This window comes from Pseudorca crassidens, chromosome 7, assembly GCF_039906515.1.
Source record: "Pseudorca crassidens isolate mPseCra1 chromosome 7, mPseCra1.hap1, whole genome shotgun sequence".
Taxonomy (NCBI): domain Eukaryota; kingdom Metazoa; phylum Chordata; class Mammalia; order Artiodactyla; family Delphinidae; genus Pseudorca; species Pseudorca crassidens.
Window position 1 is genome coordinate 55,600,468 of NC_090302.1, and position 18,325 is coordinate 55,618,792.

At 35.7% G+C, this 18,325-nt stretch overlaps 1 protein-coding gene across 1 annotated transcript; it reads right to left on the reverse strand.

Annotated features, from left to right (window-relative positions):
- Positions 1-3,500: 3,500 nt before the first annotated feature.
- On the reverse strand, positions 3,501-17,044 carry INSL6 (insulin like 6). Its single transcript, XM_067745477.1, is given in 3 exon segments — positions 3,501-3,567; positions 3,569-3,842; positions 16,771-17,044. Coding segments are annotated over 3 exon segments (615 nt in total).
- Positions 17,045-18,325: the final 1,281 nt, after the last annotated feature.

Genomic DNA, 18,325 nt, shown 5'->3' on the forward strand with positions numbered 1-18,325 from the left:
AGTGATGAAAGGGAAGAACCTATAACCAAGCATACTCTACCCAGCAAGGGTTTCATTCAGATTCTAAGGAAATCAAAAGGTTTACAGACAAAAGCTAAGAGAATTTATCACCACCAGACCAGCTTTGCAACAAATGCTAAAGGAACTTCTCTAGGGGGAAAAGAAAAGGCCACAACTAGAAACAAGAAACTTACGAATGGGAAACCTCACCAGTAAAGGCAAACATACAGTAAAGGTAGGAAATCATCTGCACACAAATATAACAAAATGAGCAATCGTGAGAAGAGGAGAGCACAAATGCAAGATATTGGAAATGCATTTGAAATTAAAAGACCAGCAACTTAATCTTGCTTATGTATAGACTGCTATATCAAAACCTCAGGTTAACTGAAAACTGAAAATCTACAAGATATACACAAAAAAGAAAATGGAATCCAAACCCACACTAAAGATAGTCATCAAATCACAAGGGGAAAAAAAAATCACAAGAGAACAAAAGAGGAAGGGGAAAAAAAGCCTACAAAAACAAATCCAAAACAACAAAATGGCAATAAGAACATACATATTGATAATTACCTTAAATGTAAATGGATTAAACGCTCCAACCAAAAGACACTGGCTGAATGGATACAAAAACAACACCCATATGTCTGCTGTCTACAAGATCTGGATCTGAAGACCCACTTCAGATCCAGGGACACATACAGACTGAAAGTGAAGGGATGGAAAAATGTATTCCATGCAAATGGAAATCAAAAGAAAGCTGGAGTAGCAATACTCATATCAGACAAAATAGACTTTAAAATAAAGACTATAAGACTGTTAAAGAAATAAGACTGTTACAAGAGACAAAGAAGGACACTACATAATGATCAACAGATCAATCCAAAAAGAAGATATAACAATTGTAAATATATATGCACCCAACATAGGAACATCTCAACATACGAGGTAAATACTAACAGCCATAAAGGGAGAAATCAATAGTAACACAATAATAGTGGGGGACTTTAACACTCCACTTATATCAATGGACAGATCATACAGACAAATCAATAAGGAAAAACAGGCCTTAGATGACACATTAGACCAGATGGACTTAACTGATATTTATAGAGCATCCCATCCAAAAGCAGCAGAATACACATCTCAAGTGTACATGGAACAGTCTGCAGGATTGATCACATGCTGGCCAACAAAGTGAGCCTTGATAAATTTAAGAAAGTTGAATCACATCAAGCATCTTTTCTGGCCACAACACCATGAGATTAGAAGTCAACTACAAGAAAAAAATTGTAAGAAAACACAAACACATGAAGGCTAAAAAATATGCTACTAAACAGTCAATGAATCACTAAAGAAAGAGGAAATTGAAAAGTACCTAGAGACAAATTAAAACAAAAGCACGATGATCCAAAACCTATGGGATGCAGCAAAAGCAGTTCTAAGATGAAGTTTATAGCAATACAGTCTCACCTTAGGAAACAAGAAAAATCTGAAATAAATGACCTAAACTTATACCTAAAGCAACTACAGAAAGAAGAACAAAAAAACCCAAGTTTCGTATAATGAAAGAAATCATAAGGATCAGAGCAGCAATGAATGAAATAGAGACTAAGAAAACAATAGAAAAGATCAATGAAACTAAAAGCTGATTCTTTGAAAAGATAAACAAAATTGATAAACCTTTAGCCAGACTCATAAACTAAAAGAGGGAGAGGGCTCAAAACAATAAAACTAGAAATGAAAAAGGAGAAGTTAGAGTAGACATCACAGAAACACAAGGGATCATAAGAGACTACTACAAGCAACTATATGCCAATAAAATGGACAACCTGGAAGAAATGGACAAATTCCTAGAAAAGCACAACCTTCCAAGACTGAACCGGGAAGAAATAGAAAATATAAACAGAGCAATCACAAGCACTGAAATTGAGACTGTGATTTAAAATCTTCCAACAAACAAAAGCCCAGGACCAGATGGCTTCACAGGCGAATTCTATCAAACATTTAGAGAAGAGCTAACACCTATCCTTCTCAAACTCTTCCAAAATATAGCAGAGGCAGGAACCCTCCCAAACTCATTCGACAAGGCCACCATCACCCGGATACCAAGACCAGACAAAGATGTCACAAAGGAAGAAAACTACAGGCCAATATCACTGATGAACATAGATGCAAAAATCCTCAACAAAATCTGGCAAACAGAATCCAACAGCACATTAAAAGGATCATACACCATGATCAAGTGGGGTTTATCCCAGGAATGCAAGGATTCAATATACGCAAAAAAATTCAAACATATTAATGCATTGTAAGTGTATATTATATAGATATGTGGAAAAGAACCTTTGTCCTAAGAAATAACAGAGCCAAATAGGAATTTAAAAATTTAACTAAAAAGAACATTACAGTACATATTTGGGAAAGAAACTAGAAAAAGATTTCAAATGATACTTACCCCCTAATTAATGGCAGAAAAGTAGGAATTCCACTTTTGATTCTATGTATAAACTTTATATGTAGCATTAATATGTAGCATTAAAAAATTTTCACATGTGGACATAAAGTGGAAAAACACACCAAAAACTTAAGTGTTATAACATCTATACTGAGTTGAGATACGAAAGCACATAAATAGCAGAATTTCTACAATATTCATATAGTGACTCTATTACCAGTGGTTCTCAACCTTTAACCTACTTCAGAATGACCCAGAAGGCCTATAAAAACGCAGACCACTGAGCCCTATACCCAGAGTTTCTGATTCAGTAGGTCTGGGGGAGGACATTAGAACTATATTTCTAACAAGTTCCCAGGTGATGCTGACACTGCTAACCTGGTCAGCCCTCTATTCTGACCAAGGCAGAATAAAATTTCACATTATATCAGTACCTTCAAAGCAAAGACAGAGGATCCTGGAGAGAGATTACAACCTAAAGAAAGTCACTGAACTCTAAGTCCTCAATAGAAACTGAAAAAACTTCTGACTGACCAGTTACTATTATAAAACACAAAGAATTTTAAATGTACCTACTATTGCAGTATAAGAGCTCCTACTAGGAGTAGTAGTTGATTAGTTAGTTTTAAATTGGTAGGACAGATGTATTAGCATACTGGAGTGAGCGTAATAGTCATGGGCACCAGTCTGTATATCATACACATGGAATGCAGAACATTCCATAATCCATTTAAATGTAGCTTAAGAGAGTTTCAATCATACTGACAAAAATAAACAGGTTAATTCTTAGATGTCTACAATGATCATGCCATGTCCGGTAACATCTTCTTCAAATATAAAAATATATGAAAAATAGGGCACCAAAGAAAATACTAAGATTCCTATTACCACCATAAAATATTGTCAAGTGCTTGCAAGTACATTCAGATGTTGTTCACAGTAGAGAACTTACAAGGACAATCACCAAAAAAATAAAAGTAAAATATATTAAGCTATTTATTAAGTTAGTATAATTCCTATGATGGTTAGTACATCTCAGTCACAACTGCTGATGCTTCTTTAAGTTTTTATAATCAATATATGGAAGGCATGCAATAATAAGTTCTTTTTGTACATCCCTTCAGACAACATTTTTCTGAGTATCCTCTGTACTTTCTTTGGGGATGATTCCCCCAAAACAAATTGCTTAAGGTTTTAATTTTGTTTGTATTTTTCTTCTGAAATTCTACAATCTCATGAATATATGGACTGATATCTTGTGATGAGGAAAATATCTCTTGTCTTGTCTTAAAAGGCAAGTTGGCCTTTTTGTACTGATGCTCAGACAGTGACTGCATCTTCAAATTGTTTAATGCTTCTTCCTGAGAGGCAAAAGTAGAGACTGTTGAGAGACAAGAAAAAAATCCTACTTTATTAAAATCTTCGTTTAGCTGAAAATTTAATCATAATGCTGTAATACTAGAGTCAGCTAATTTTGAAAACACAAGTAATCACATTTTAACTAGTAAAATGGTTATTTGAAAGCAATGTATATTTTTAACTAAAATAGTTGTAGGTATTGTTTTCCTATAAAAAAGGCCTAGAAACATTTGCACATTTTTATGCAAAAAATATTGAGATATAACTCATATGCCATAAAATTGAGCATTTTAAAGTATACAATTAATATATTCACAAGGTTGTGCAAACATCACCACTACCTAATTCCAGAACATTTCTATCACCCACAAAAGAAACCCCCACCCATTAGCAGTCACTCCCATTTCCCTCTTCCTCCAGCCCCTGGCACCTACTAATCTGCTTTCTATTCTATGGATCTGCCTAAATCATACCATATGTGGCCACCTGTGTCTGGTTTCTTTCACTGAGCATATTTTCAAGGTTCAACCATGTTGTAGCATCTCTAGCAATACTTTATTCTTTTTATGGCTGAATAATTTTCCACTGTATGGATATATCACATTTTGTTTATCTGTTTATCAGTTGATGAACATTTGGGTTGTTTCTACTTTTTGACTATTATGAATAGCACTGCTCTGAACACCCACATACAAGTTTTTGTGTGAACACATTTTCAGTTTTCTTGGATATATACCTAGGAGTAGAACTGCTGGATCATATGGTAAATTTGTTTAACTTTTTTAGGAACCGCCAAACTATTTTCCACAGTGGTTGTACCATTTTACAATCCCACCACTAGGCTTCCAACTGCTACACATCTTCACCAACATTTGATATTTTTCATATTTTGATGAGAGCCATCCTAATGGATGTGAAGTGGTATCCCATTGTGGTTTTAATTTGCAATGACCTTGCAACTAATGATGTTGAGCATTTTTCATGTGCTTACTATATATCCTCCTTGTAGAAATGTCTATTCAAATCCTTTGCCAATTTCTAATTATTTGTCTTTTACGCACATTTTTAACTAAGTGGTTAGTAGAAGCCATTTTGGTTTTTGTTGAAATATAAAGAAATGGAAAAGTAGTGATACGCTCAATGAACTGATTATTTCTATTATACTGCTCTTACTCAATATTACTGATAATAAATTAAAATAACACCAGAAGGTAATTAATTGGCGGCTTGTTGGATTTCCATCATTGCCCTTGCCCATCTACAGTCCCTTTTGGGAGATATATTTGCCTCTAGCCATTGCTGTAGAGTCACCCTTAGGCAGTCATAGGGTGATTCCACCTTATATCCACAGATGAATAGTCAGGAGGTTGGCACCTGACCCCAAACAAACCAATCTACTACAGTGGCCAGCAATCCATGCCATGTGAAAAATAAGATGGCTCAATCAGATTTCCTCTCTTTAAAATTAGAACTAAGAAGTAATGAGAACAAGATGAGTTAGAACCAAAACTGAGAGGATACTATGAAGCTTATCATGACAAGCTAAAGTTATAAAGGAACATAGATATTAGAGGAGAAAAGATTCAGAGAGAGAAAGAGAGAAGGTGATTTTTAGCACTGACTTGATTCCTTAGGCTTTCCAGGGCCTTTCCAGATCCATTTACAGATCTTGTTTTTATAATAACTATCCTCCGCTTTTTTCTTGAGGGTATTTAGGAGAAACTCTGTCTCTTGCAGTGACAGTCCTATTAGAATACTCTGTAATAACTTTGTATTTAATAAATGCCTAAGACAAAATGTGGAATAGTAAAACTTTAGGACAGATATTAATCTATTCTAAAGTAGCAAATAATGTCATCTAAGACAGATAAATATGTGATCAATTAAAGTGTGTCACAATGAACAGAGCACACTGAAGGGAAAAGTGAATTAGGTTGTCTACGCAGGTTGAAGAAAGACCTTCCTGGATGAGATGTGCCATGTTCTGCCACTTAAAGGGAAAAAAAAGGCAGACAATAAGAAGGAAACTTGTTCATGAATGAAGGCAACTAGGGACTAGTTAATGAAAAGTACATGTCAAATTGGAGAGGGAACTTAAAAGGGAAACAAGCTGTACTCATCAGGAAACAAGAAAGGTTAAAAATGAGTATTCAAATCAATGAATTTGAAAAAGAGCAACAGAGATAGCCCAAATAAGTAATAAGGAAAGAAATCAATGAATTATAGAAACAAAACAATATAAAGATTTAGAAAACCAAAAGTTGGCTCTTTTAAAGGATTAATAAAATATAACTTTAGCCAGACTAATCAAGAAAAAAAGATGAATGTGAACAAAATACACTAGGAAAAAAAGGACTACAATACAGATACAACAGTGGATCATACAAATCAACATCAAAAAAACAAAACAACCCAATCAAAAAATGTACAGAAGAACTGAACAGACATTTTTCCAGAGAGGAAATGCAGATGGCCAACAGGCACATGAAAAGATGCTCAACATCGCTAATCATCAAGGAAATGAGTCAAATCAAAACCACAGTGAAATATCACCTCATACCTACCAGAATGGCTATCATCAAAACTAACACAACCAATGTTGGCAAGGATGAGGGGAAAAGGGAACCCTCGTACTGTTGGTGAGAATGTAAACTGGTGCAGCCACTCTAGAAAACAGTCTGGAGGTTTCTCAAAAAACTAAAACTAGAACTACCATATGACCCAGCAATTTCACTTCTATGTATATATCCAAAAGAAACAATACACTAATTCGAAAAGATACAGGCACCCCAATGTTCATAGCAGCATATTTACAATTGCCAAGATATGGAAGCAACCTAAGTGTCCATCAACATATGAATGGATAGAAAAAGTTGTGAGAGATATATATATATGTATGTATGTATATATAATGGAATATTACTCAGCCATAAAAAAGAATGAGATTTTGCCTTCTGCAGCAACATGGATAGACTTGGAGGGTATTATGCTAAGTGAAGTAAGTCAGACAGAGAAAGACAAATACTGTATGATATCACTATATGTGGAATCTAAAAAATACAACAAATAGTGAATATAACAAAAAAGAAGCAGTCTCACAGATACAGAGAAGAAATGAGTGGTTACCAGGGAGGAGAGGTAAGACAGGGGTGGGGGATTATGAGGTAAAACAATTATGTATAAAATAAGCTACAAGGATATATTGTACAATACCAGTAATATAGCCAATATTTTATAATAGCCAATATTTTATAATAACTATAAATGGAGTATAAAAATTGTACACCTGTAACATATAATATTGTACACCAACTATACTTCAATTAAAAACATTTTTTTAAACCATAAGCCCATTTCACTTACAAATGTTTGTTTGAAAGTCCCAAATAAGGTATTAGTTAACTGAATCCATGAACGTATTTTACAAATATATTAAGAAAGTGTTTATCCCAGAAATGCAAGATCACAAAATCTATCAATGCAATTTACTATATTAATAGACTCCCATGCTCACTCTCAGCTGGTTTTGCTTTCTACTTTATAAGAAAATTGAAGGAATCAGAAGAGAACTTGTATTTGCTCCCTTCACTGTCTTTTTACTCATCTCTTAACATCTGTACCCATAATTCTGCCTTCCTAAGTATTTCCATAGATGAATTATCCACTCTAAAACCAATTCCTCCACTTATGGACTAGATCTATTTCCTCCTGCCCACTCTGGGATATCACTCCAGCAGTGCTTCTCTTTATCTTTCTTTCATCATTATTTTTTCACTTCTAGCGAACCACTCCTATCAGCAAATGTGCTATTTCTCCCACTTAAAAAAACAAAAAAAAACAAGAAACACTTCTCTTGGCCCTGCTTACCATCCAATTTCTTTTCTCTCCTCTGTAGCAAAACTCCTTCTGTATTTATTAATTCACTTCTCTTCTCTTACTCGGTCTGAAATGCATTCTATACAGGCTTTTACTCCATCACTCCACCAAAACTTCTCTTATCAAGCTCACAAACAACCTCTATATTGCTAAATTCAACAGCCAACTCTCATCTTATTTAACTAATAAAAACCACTCCTTCTTGATATGCTTTCTTCACTTGGTTTCCAGGATACCACATTCTCTCTCCTTCCCACCTAACTATTTGCCCCTTTCTACCTCCTTTACAAGTACTTCCTCTTCAGTTTTTTTTAATGTTGATGTCTCCCAGAGCTCAGCCCTTGGTACTCGTTTCAATCTATACTTACTCTCTTCATGATCTCATCCAGTCTTATGGCTTAAAAAATTATCTATATACCTGTGGCTCCTTAATTTCTTTCTTCAAGCAAATTTTTTCTTCCAAACTCCAGATTCATATATCCTACTTGCTACTCAACATCTCCACTCTGATGTCTCAAACTCAACATGTTTAAAACTCCACCTGAACTTTTCAAACTCAAAATGTCCAAAGATGAACTACTAATACTGTTTTCCAAACCTGTTCCACTTGAGGCCTTTCCTATTTCAGTTGATAGTAACCCTATCCTTCCAGGTGTTCAAAGCAAAAACTCTGAAATCACATATTTTTTTAACATATTGGAGTAATTCCTGATTTTTCTTTTTTCTCATATCTCACATCATATCTGCCCAAATATATCTAGATTATAACAGTTATCACTGCTTCCACTCACTGCTACCATCCTTATCCAGATGCTATCCTCTCTAATACCTTCCTAACAGGTCTCTCTGTTTCTACTCTTGCTTCCCTACAGTCTATCCTCAACACAGTGGTCAAAGTGATCCCTTTAAAATGTCAATTATGTCACTCCTCTACTCAAAAACCTGTAATGACTCCTCGCAAATGCTGTAAGAATAAAAAAAGAAGAGTGGTATAAAGTTTAGAAAGTAAGTGACAAAAAACTATTAAGATAGTTCCACATAATTACTGGATTAAAATCAACCTGTAAAACTCAACTGCATTTCTCTAACCAATGATCACTAACTAGAAATATAATTAACAAGTATTTACAATAGCAACAAAATTAAAGTATTAAGCATTAACTTAACCAACAATACAGAAAGTCTCTATAGAGAAAACTTTAAAATTCTAATGACAGAATACAAAGATATTCCATGTTTTTGGCTGAGATGACTTTTTGTTAAAAAGATGTCAATTCTCTTCAAATTATTCTCTGTAATTCCATGCATCCCATTTAAATTCCAGATGGGTTTTTATAAAATAAATTCAATAAGCTTACTCTTAAATGTATATATAAGGATAAAGGCAGAGGATTAGTTCAGTCAACCTTAAGGGAAAAAAATAATTGGAGACTTGCTCTCCAAGATAAATGACACCCTACAGAGTCATAGTACTAAAACAGTGTAGTAATAATACAAAGTCAAACAAAAAGACCAATTAAATAAGAATCTCAGACAAACTTAATAAACAATAAAAGTGGCTCTACAATCAATGGGAAAAAACCGATTGTTCAGTAGATGGTATTCAGAAAATTATTTCTTCATGTAGAGAAAAGTAAGACACTGAGAAAACTAAGATAGTATCCCTAGCAGAACAGAACCAAAAATGGGCCCCAGAATTAAGGACCTAATGAGAACAGTAAAACTATAAAATTAACAGAAGAACAGAAAAGGAACCTCTAAAACTTTTGAAAGTTTTGTTCATACTTTTGAAAGTATGAACAATAAGGCAAAACACTTATCGTCTAATTGTATAAAAATTAAGACTTTCTGTCAAACACCAGTAGACAGATGACAGAATAGGAGAACATATTTGTAATATCTAAAACCTACAGCTGATTACTATTGTATCTAGATTTTGAATAACTCTTACAAATCAACTGGAAGATGACAATTCCAACAAAAAGTGAGCAAAATGTATAAACAGGAAATTTTCAGAAAAAAGGAACCCAAGAGGCTAATATGTATATGAAGAGGTGCTCAAATTCAGAGCAAATTAAGACAAAAATGAGACACTATTTCACGCCTGTGGCACTGGCAAAAGTTAAAAATTGTATAATGTTAATTCTTGACAGGGATACAAGAACACAGGAATCCTCATGTACTAGTGGTGCAACTATAAATTGGTGTAGCCATTCTGCAAAGCAATCTGAATGCACCTCAAGTAAATTAAGCATAATATATTTTATGATACATCAATTCTACCCCTAGGTATATATCCCAGAGAAATGTCCACACAGATCCATAAGGGGGCATATACAATGATGCTCACTGCAGTGTTATTTATAGTGGCAGGGAGTTGAAGGCTATATAGGTTAGATGTTCATCACTAGGAGAAAGAATAAGTAAAATGTGAGGAATGCGTATGAATATTATGCAGCAGTTTGAAGCAATGACTAAAAGTTCACATAGCAATAATAAGATATAGATCTCAAATACCATTTAGATATATTTTTAAAATACATGCACAGGAAATAATGCACAATTTGCAATAAAACGTATAAAAACAAAAATACATAATAAAACATTGGAATGGATGCCTATGGGAGGAGGAGAATGGGCATGAAGAAAGGAGATATGTGGAGACTAATTATCTTCTAACATACCATATAATTTATTTATGTTTATTGTCTATCTTCACTATTCTGTAAGCTTCATGAAGGCAAGAACCTTCACTGCCTCCTGAGTGAAACTGTTCACTCTTATATCCCAAGCAGCATGAATACTAACTAATATACAACAGGCACACAAATTTTGTTGAATTAATATATAAATAGAGAGGTTCTGCATAGCCAGTTGTGATAATGATATCTAAAGAAACAAGAAAATAAACAAAAAAACAAGAACAAGTGAATGAAGACCAAGAATGGGGGAATACAGCCTATCTAACTGGAATAGTGGTTATGGATTATGAAAAACTGGTGATGAAACTTTGATGATTTCACCTGGTACTAAGAGTTAGGCAGCACCATACTCAGCCAGAATTTAGAAATATGACGTTAGCTTCATGGTGCCACACTATGAGGTAAGCATGAGACATGGCCCATACATTCAGGATCCACTAACAAGAAGTACACATCTCAAATTCAAGTTATGCATGAGTAGTCCTGAAAAAAAGCATTTTTGAATATGAGTGTATCAAACTATCTTTTCCTGTGTCAGACTCAAATAGATCATCAGAAGATTAAAATTGTTGATAACTGACTTGATCTAATATAGAAATATATTCTGCTGATATAAGCTAAATAAAAATCAATCAACTTTACAGCAACATTCACATGTAAAAGAAATTGCATACTTATATATTCTACGTTGGAATTCTATATTGGAAACACATACCTCTCTACAACTTCTAAATTAGTCACTAGAAATTAATAGGACTACATGTCGTCTTTCCTTATAGATTAAGAATTCTTTAAATTTTAATACACATTCATATTGATAACCTAAATCCATTTTTCGTTCTTCCATATATTTTAAAACAACCATGGTTTTATTGCCACATGATATTTCCACTTCAGCAAACGGCCCTTTATATAGCTCCCATAGTAACATGTTTAATGGGTATGAGAACTCTGAAATATTATCAGATGTATTTTCATTTCCTACGAATCCTGTTTCATTGCAGATCCCTCCTCATTGAATTAGTGACATGTCCTCCTTCAGGGGATTGTGAATAATACCTGAGACAAAGGAGTGATTAATCAGCTCTGAGTTTTAAAGTTGACTTTTTATTAATGAGAAAAGTGTTTCCTCCAGAGTAGGCTTTGTCGAGAAAAAGGATTCTAAACTCTTTTTCAATAATAAACTCAAGCTTGGATGACTGAAGGTAAAATTTTGACTAGGTTATAGGTAATGAGAGCACAGTATTTGATGTGAGAGAAATGCCCACTGAACATGAAGTAGAAAGGGTAGGTCCACCTTGCATTTCTGGGAGAAAAGAGTAATGAAGAAATAGAGAAGTGAACTATTCCCTTGTTACTCAAAGAGCAGTGTCCAACTAACAGAATAAGCATCACCTGGGAGCTTATAAAACTGTAGACTCTCAGGCCCCACCCCAGACCTACTGAATCAGAATCTGTATATTAACAGTATTCCCCAGGTGATTCATATACACATTAAAGTGTGAATATCAACTGAACTAAGGTACAATTTAGAGACTGGTGAGAAACAATTCCTTCTTTTTAAGAGCAGGATAAAGTGAGTTTATATGTAGGCGGTTTTGATGGTGGAAAATGATTAAGATTCAGTCTGATGCTTTCTGTTGTTTCTGTCTTTAAAAGTTTTCATTCCCCTTATATGCAGATGGCATGATACTCTATATAGAAAACCCTAAAGACTCCACACAAAAACTACTAGAACTGCTAAACAAATTTAGCAAGGTAGTAGGATACAAGATTAACATACAGAAATCTGTTGCATTTCTTTCCACTAACAATGAGATATGAGAAACAGATAGTAAAAAAAAAAAAAAAAAAATCCCTTTTAAAATCACATCAAAAAAAAAAAAAAACAAAAAAAACCTAGGAATAAACCTGACCAAGGAGTGAAAGACTTATACCCTGAGAACTATAAAACATTGATAAATGAAACTGAAGATGATTCAAAGAAACGGAAAGATATCCCATGCTCTTGGATTGGAAGAAATCTACAGATTTAATGCGATCCCTGTCAAATGACCCACAACATTTTTCACAGAACTAGAACAAATAATCCTAAAATTAATATGGACCCACAAAAGACCCAGAATTGCCAAAGCAATCCTAAGGAAAAAGAACAAAGCTGGAGACACAACCCTCTCAGACTTTAGACAATACTACAAAGCTACAGTCATCAAAACAGTGTGATATTGGCACAAAAACAGACATAAGGATCAACTGAACAGAATAGAGAGCCCAGAAATAAACCCACACACCTATGGTCAATTAGTCTTCAACAAAGGAGACAAGAATATACAATGGAGAAAAGACAGTCTCTTCAGCAAGTGGTGCTGGGAAAGCTGGACAGCCCCACGTAAATCAATGAGGGTAGAACACTCCCTCACACCATACACAAAAATAAACTCAAAATGGCTTAAAGTCTTAAATATAAGACATGACACCATATAATTCCTAGTAGAGAACATAGGCAAAACATTCTCTGACATAAATCATACCAATGTTTTCTTAGGTCAGTCTCCCAAGGCAATAGAAATAAAAGCAAAAATGAGCAAAGGGGACCTAATCAAACTTATAAGCTTTTGCACAGCAAAGGAAACCATAAACGGAATGAAAAGACAACCTACAGAATGGGAGAAAATATTTGCAAATGATGTGACCAACAAGGGCTTAATTTCCAAAATATACAAACAGCTCATATAGCTCAATATAAAACAAAACAAAACAAAACAAACAACCCAGTCAAAACTGGGCAGAAGAACTAAATAGACACTTCTCCAAAGAAGACTACAGATGGTCAATGGGCACATGAAGGTGCTCAACATCGCTAGTTATTAGAGAAATGCAAATCAAAACTACAATGAGGTATTACTTCACACTGGTCAGAATGGCCATCATCAAAAAGTCTACAAATAATAAATGCTGGAGAGGGTGTGGAGAAAAGGGAACCCTCCTACACTGTTGGTGGGAATGTAAACTGGTACAGCCACTATGAAGAACAGTATGGAGGTTCCTTTAAAAATTATTGGGTTGGCCAAAATGTTCATTTGTTTTTGTTTTTGTTTTCCGTAAGATGGCTCTGGTAGCGTTTAGGTGTCTTTAACTTCATTCGAAACAATTTTGTTAGTTTGTATTGTGACAGCTGTCATATCAGCATATTAAAAAAAAAAAAAACACTTATTAGGGACTTCCCTGGCGGTCCGGTGGTTAAGACTTCACCTTCCAATGCAGGGGTTTGGGTTCATCCCTGGTCAGGGAGTTAAGATCCCACATGCCTCTCGGCCAAAAAACGAAAATGTAAAACAGAAGCAATATTGTAACAAATTCAATAAAGACTTTAAAAATGGTCCCCACCAAAAAAAATCTAAAAAGAAAAAAACCTTATCAAAATTGGTGAATTTTTGTGTAGCCATTTTAATACTGAAGATGGAAGAAAAATGGCAACATTTTCAGTATATTATGCTTCGTTAATATTCCAAGAAAGGTAAAAATGCAACTGAAACGCAAAAAATTTGTGCAGTGTATGGAGAAGGTGCTGTGACTGATCGAATGTGTCAAAAGTGATTTGCAAAGTTTTGTGCTGGAGGTTGCTCACTGGACGATGCTCCATAGTCGGGCAGACCAGTTGAAGTTGATAGCGATCAAATCGAGACATTAATTGAGAACAATCAACGTTATACCATGCAGGAGACAGCCAACATACTCAAAATATCCAAATCAAGCAATGAAAATCATTTGCTTGGTTATATTAATCACTTTGATGTTTGGGTTCCACATAAGTTAAGCAAAAAACCTTCTTGACCATATTTCCACATGTGATTCTCTACTGAAATGTAATGAAAACATTCCGTTTTTAAAACAAATTGTGACAGGCGATGAAAAGTGGACACTGTACAATAAAGTGGAATGGAAGAGATCATGGGGCAAGCGAAATGAACCACCACCAACCACACCAAAGGCCGGTCTTCAGCCAAAGAAGGGGATGTTGTGTATATGGTGGGACTGGAAGGGAATCCTCTACTATGAGCTCCTTCCTGAAAACCAAACGATTAATTCCAACAAGCACTGCTCCCAGTTAGACCAACTGAAAGCAGCACTCAGTGAAAAGCGTCTGGAATTAGTCAACAGAATACACATAATCTTCCATCAGGATAACACAAGACCACATGTTCCTTTGATGGCCAGGCAAAAACTGTTACAGCTTGGCTGGGACGTTCTGATTCATCTGCCGTATTAACCAGACACTGCACCTTCAGATTTCCACTTATTTTGATCTTTACAAAATTCTCTTAATGGAAAAAATTTCAATTCCCTGGAAGATTGTAAAAGGCACCTGGAACAGTTCTTTGCTCAAAAAGATATAAAGTTTTGGGAAGATGGAATTATGAAGTTGCCTGGAAAATGGCAGAGGGTAGTGGAACAAAATGGTGAATACATTGTTCAACAGTTATGGGTGAAAATGAAAAATGTGTCTTTTATTTTTACTTAAAAACCAAAGGAACACACACAATGGAATATTACTCATCCATAAAAAAGAATGAAATAATGCCATTTGTAGCAACATGGTGCAACCTAGAGATTATCATATTAAATGAAGTAAGTCAGACAGAGAAAGACAAATATCATGATTATCACTTATATGTGGAATCTAAAAAAATGATACAAATGAACTTATTTACAAAACAGAAATAGACATAGGAAACAAACTTATGGTTACTAAAGGGGAAAGGGGGGAGGGACAAATTAGAAGTATGGGACTAACAGATACACACTACTATATATACAATAAATTAAAAAAGGACTTTCTGTGTAGCACAGGGAACTATATTCAATATCTTGTAATAACCTATAATGGAAAAAATCTGAAAAAGAATATATACAAATATACATATATAACTAATCTAATAACTAAACTAATATTATATATAAATACAACTGAGTCAATTTGCTGTACACCCGAAACTAACACAACATTGTAAATCAAATACACATCAATAAAAACAATTTTATTCTCTTAGCAACAATAATCTTATAAGATTTATTCATTCATTCATTAAAGAAGAATAAGTGCTTATCAGAATATAGCCAATACTTTATAACTTTAAATGGAATATAATCCATAGAAATTTTGAATCACCATGTTATACACCTGAGACTAATATTGTAAACCAACTATACCTCAAAACAAAAAAAAAGAATAAGTGTTTATAATGTGCTAGGCAATGTTTTAGCTTGTTTCAGTCATCTACATTAGGGTCTCTCTTTTGGCACGATAGTCTAACTCCTTTCCTTAATTTCAGAAATCTTGACTTTTGCAAAATTTGTCCAAATAGAATCAACTGGATTACTATAAAAGGCAATAACTTCAATGACACTACACTCTATAGACCACAGTCTACAAATAAAGTGCATTTTCTTTTAAAATGGCAAACATATTGGGACTAAAATGTGTTAGTCACAAAATGTAAAAACAGAAGAATGGATCTGAAACAAAAATATTCTTCCTAAAGACTGCTTAAAAGCATTAAGTATAAATTCAATACATATTAAGCACATACCCTGTGCTCAGCCCTCTGCTAGACATTTCAGATAAAAACATACATGAGCAATCCCTATAACATGGTATGGCATACAGGGCTGGCATTAAGAGATTGAGACTTGCCAGTAGCACAAGCCTAGTGCTTAGAAAGACCCTGCATTTTGTTTAATGCTCTGTTGTCCCAGTCTTGAAATTCTCAATAATTTTATCTTTTGACTTGTATGTGAAGTCTGATGGGACAGAGGACCATGTGTTTGAGCAGAGGAGATACGCACAAGAAAGGTAAAAAGCTTTATATTTTAGTACCTTTAACAGTTTTTCCTGCTTTTTGAACAAGGGGCCCTGCATTTTTATTTGCACTAGGCCGGGCCAATTATGTAGCAGGTCCTCATTACAGTTAAATATTACAGTTAAATATAAATAGTTAAATAGAATTATGTGTTAGATATTGCGGTAGAATGGAGAATGGAGTGAGTAGCTATGAAATGGTCAGTGATGAGTTCACAGGGAAAATGATACCTAAATCAGGCTTTGAAGGGCAAAATAGTTTGCCAGGTGACAAGCGCACTGCAGAAAGGGAAAGCGAGGGAAACAGCATTATTCTTATACAAATGTGTAGACTTACATGTGTACGCTTCTTTCCTCCAAGTTACAACAAACAAAAACAAAGACTTCATGGCTTTTGTATATGTATTAGGCACAAATTCCATTTCCTGCAGAAGTTCCATGCCTGGCAGGGCAAATTCGGGAATAAGAAATGTACAAAGATGAAAAAACATGCCTCTGGTTTAGATTTTTACCTGGGTTTGTCGCTCTCCTCCAGACCGGGAAAGTGGTTTGCGAGCTTTCTAACTGGTCAGGGATAAAGGTTTCGACCTTCTCCGAGGCCTGGGAAAGCAGCTGTGTGAAAGGCTTTTCCTCCTCACTGTGGCTCCAGTTAACAGTGCCACAGGGTTTTACTATTTCTTGCAGCAGATGCCTGCCGCACAATCTCCTGGCTCGACTAATGTTGTTCAGCTCACGGGAGACCCGAACTAGCAGGAGCCCGACACACAAGCAGAAGAGCCACGGCATCCCTGGACCCCCAACACAGACAGATGCGCCAAGGGCCCTAACTGCCGTCTGTCCCACGACTGCGCGTGCGCACCTGGCGACCTTCTGATTTTCGCGTGCAGACCTCGCGAGAACTTCAAGACTAGGTGAGCGGCGCCGGCGCCTAAACTTCCCGTGTTACGCGGGGCTCTCAGGCCGTCCCAGGTGGCTGCCTGTTAATTTTTAAAATGATTGATTAGTTTTTCTTGCCATCCTCACTAGGGAGACTCATCAAATGAAATACGGGGCCGTAGTTAACGCATCCCTCTAGTGGAATGCGTTTCCCGCCTCTTTTGCCTGTTGGGACGTCGCTTCCTTCGAGAAACCTCTCATTTTCTTCATGGCGTTTATCTCGGTAGGTTTCCTCACATTTATTTTTGCGCCTGTTTGATAATTTCTTCCCCTAATCCCCGGGTTTCACGAAGGCAATGCCGGCGTCTGTTCTTGCTTCCCATTGTACCTCAGGGCCTGACGCATAGTTGGCAATCAAATATGTGGAAACATGTGTGCACGTTTTAAAGTCAGATGCAAAGCTTTCTGAGGAAATTCCTACCAGTTCTGCAGGGAGAAATGGGCCTTAGCCTCAATCTCCAGAACAAAGAGAGGATTTGGGATAATCTAGTATTTTTGTTTATAGATTATAGAGGATTGCCCATTGCCAAATTATTAGTGCCAAGTTTAGTACTAGCCGGTTATTTTATCAGCAAAAGTGAGTTTATTCAGGAATAGCCAGAGGAATGCAATTCAGGACATATGAACCTTGACTGGCCTTAAGCAAATCCAGAGAACGAGGAAGAGAACTTGCTTTTATAGAGAAAAGGGGTGGAAGGTGGGAGGGAGTGTGATAACCAAAGAGTCCACTGAGGAAGCTGGGAGTCCAAAGTATGGGGTTTTCTCCTTGGCTGGACTGCTTAGTTTCCGATTGGCAGGGATATGTGGGCCGGAGAGAAGCTTTTTTTCTTCCTGCTGTATTATAAGTAGAGGTGCCGTCCTCTTGGTTATGTAGGCAACTGTCTCTTCCTGTGTGGAGCAATTGATGATGCATGGCAGGGCCTGAGAGTGCCCCCTTCAGGTCTATCTTGGCTACAATATTAGTTGATGGTGTGACAGGGCCTTGTAGAGGATTTGTCTTGTAAGAATATCAGCATTTCGCTAAACTAAGAGGGAAGGGGCAGGGAAGTGCAGCATAATCGGTATAGGTTGCCTTGTCATTTTCAATGAAATTTTATTTTATTAGAGTGTGTCGGCGCTGAAGGGTGTGCT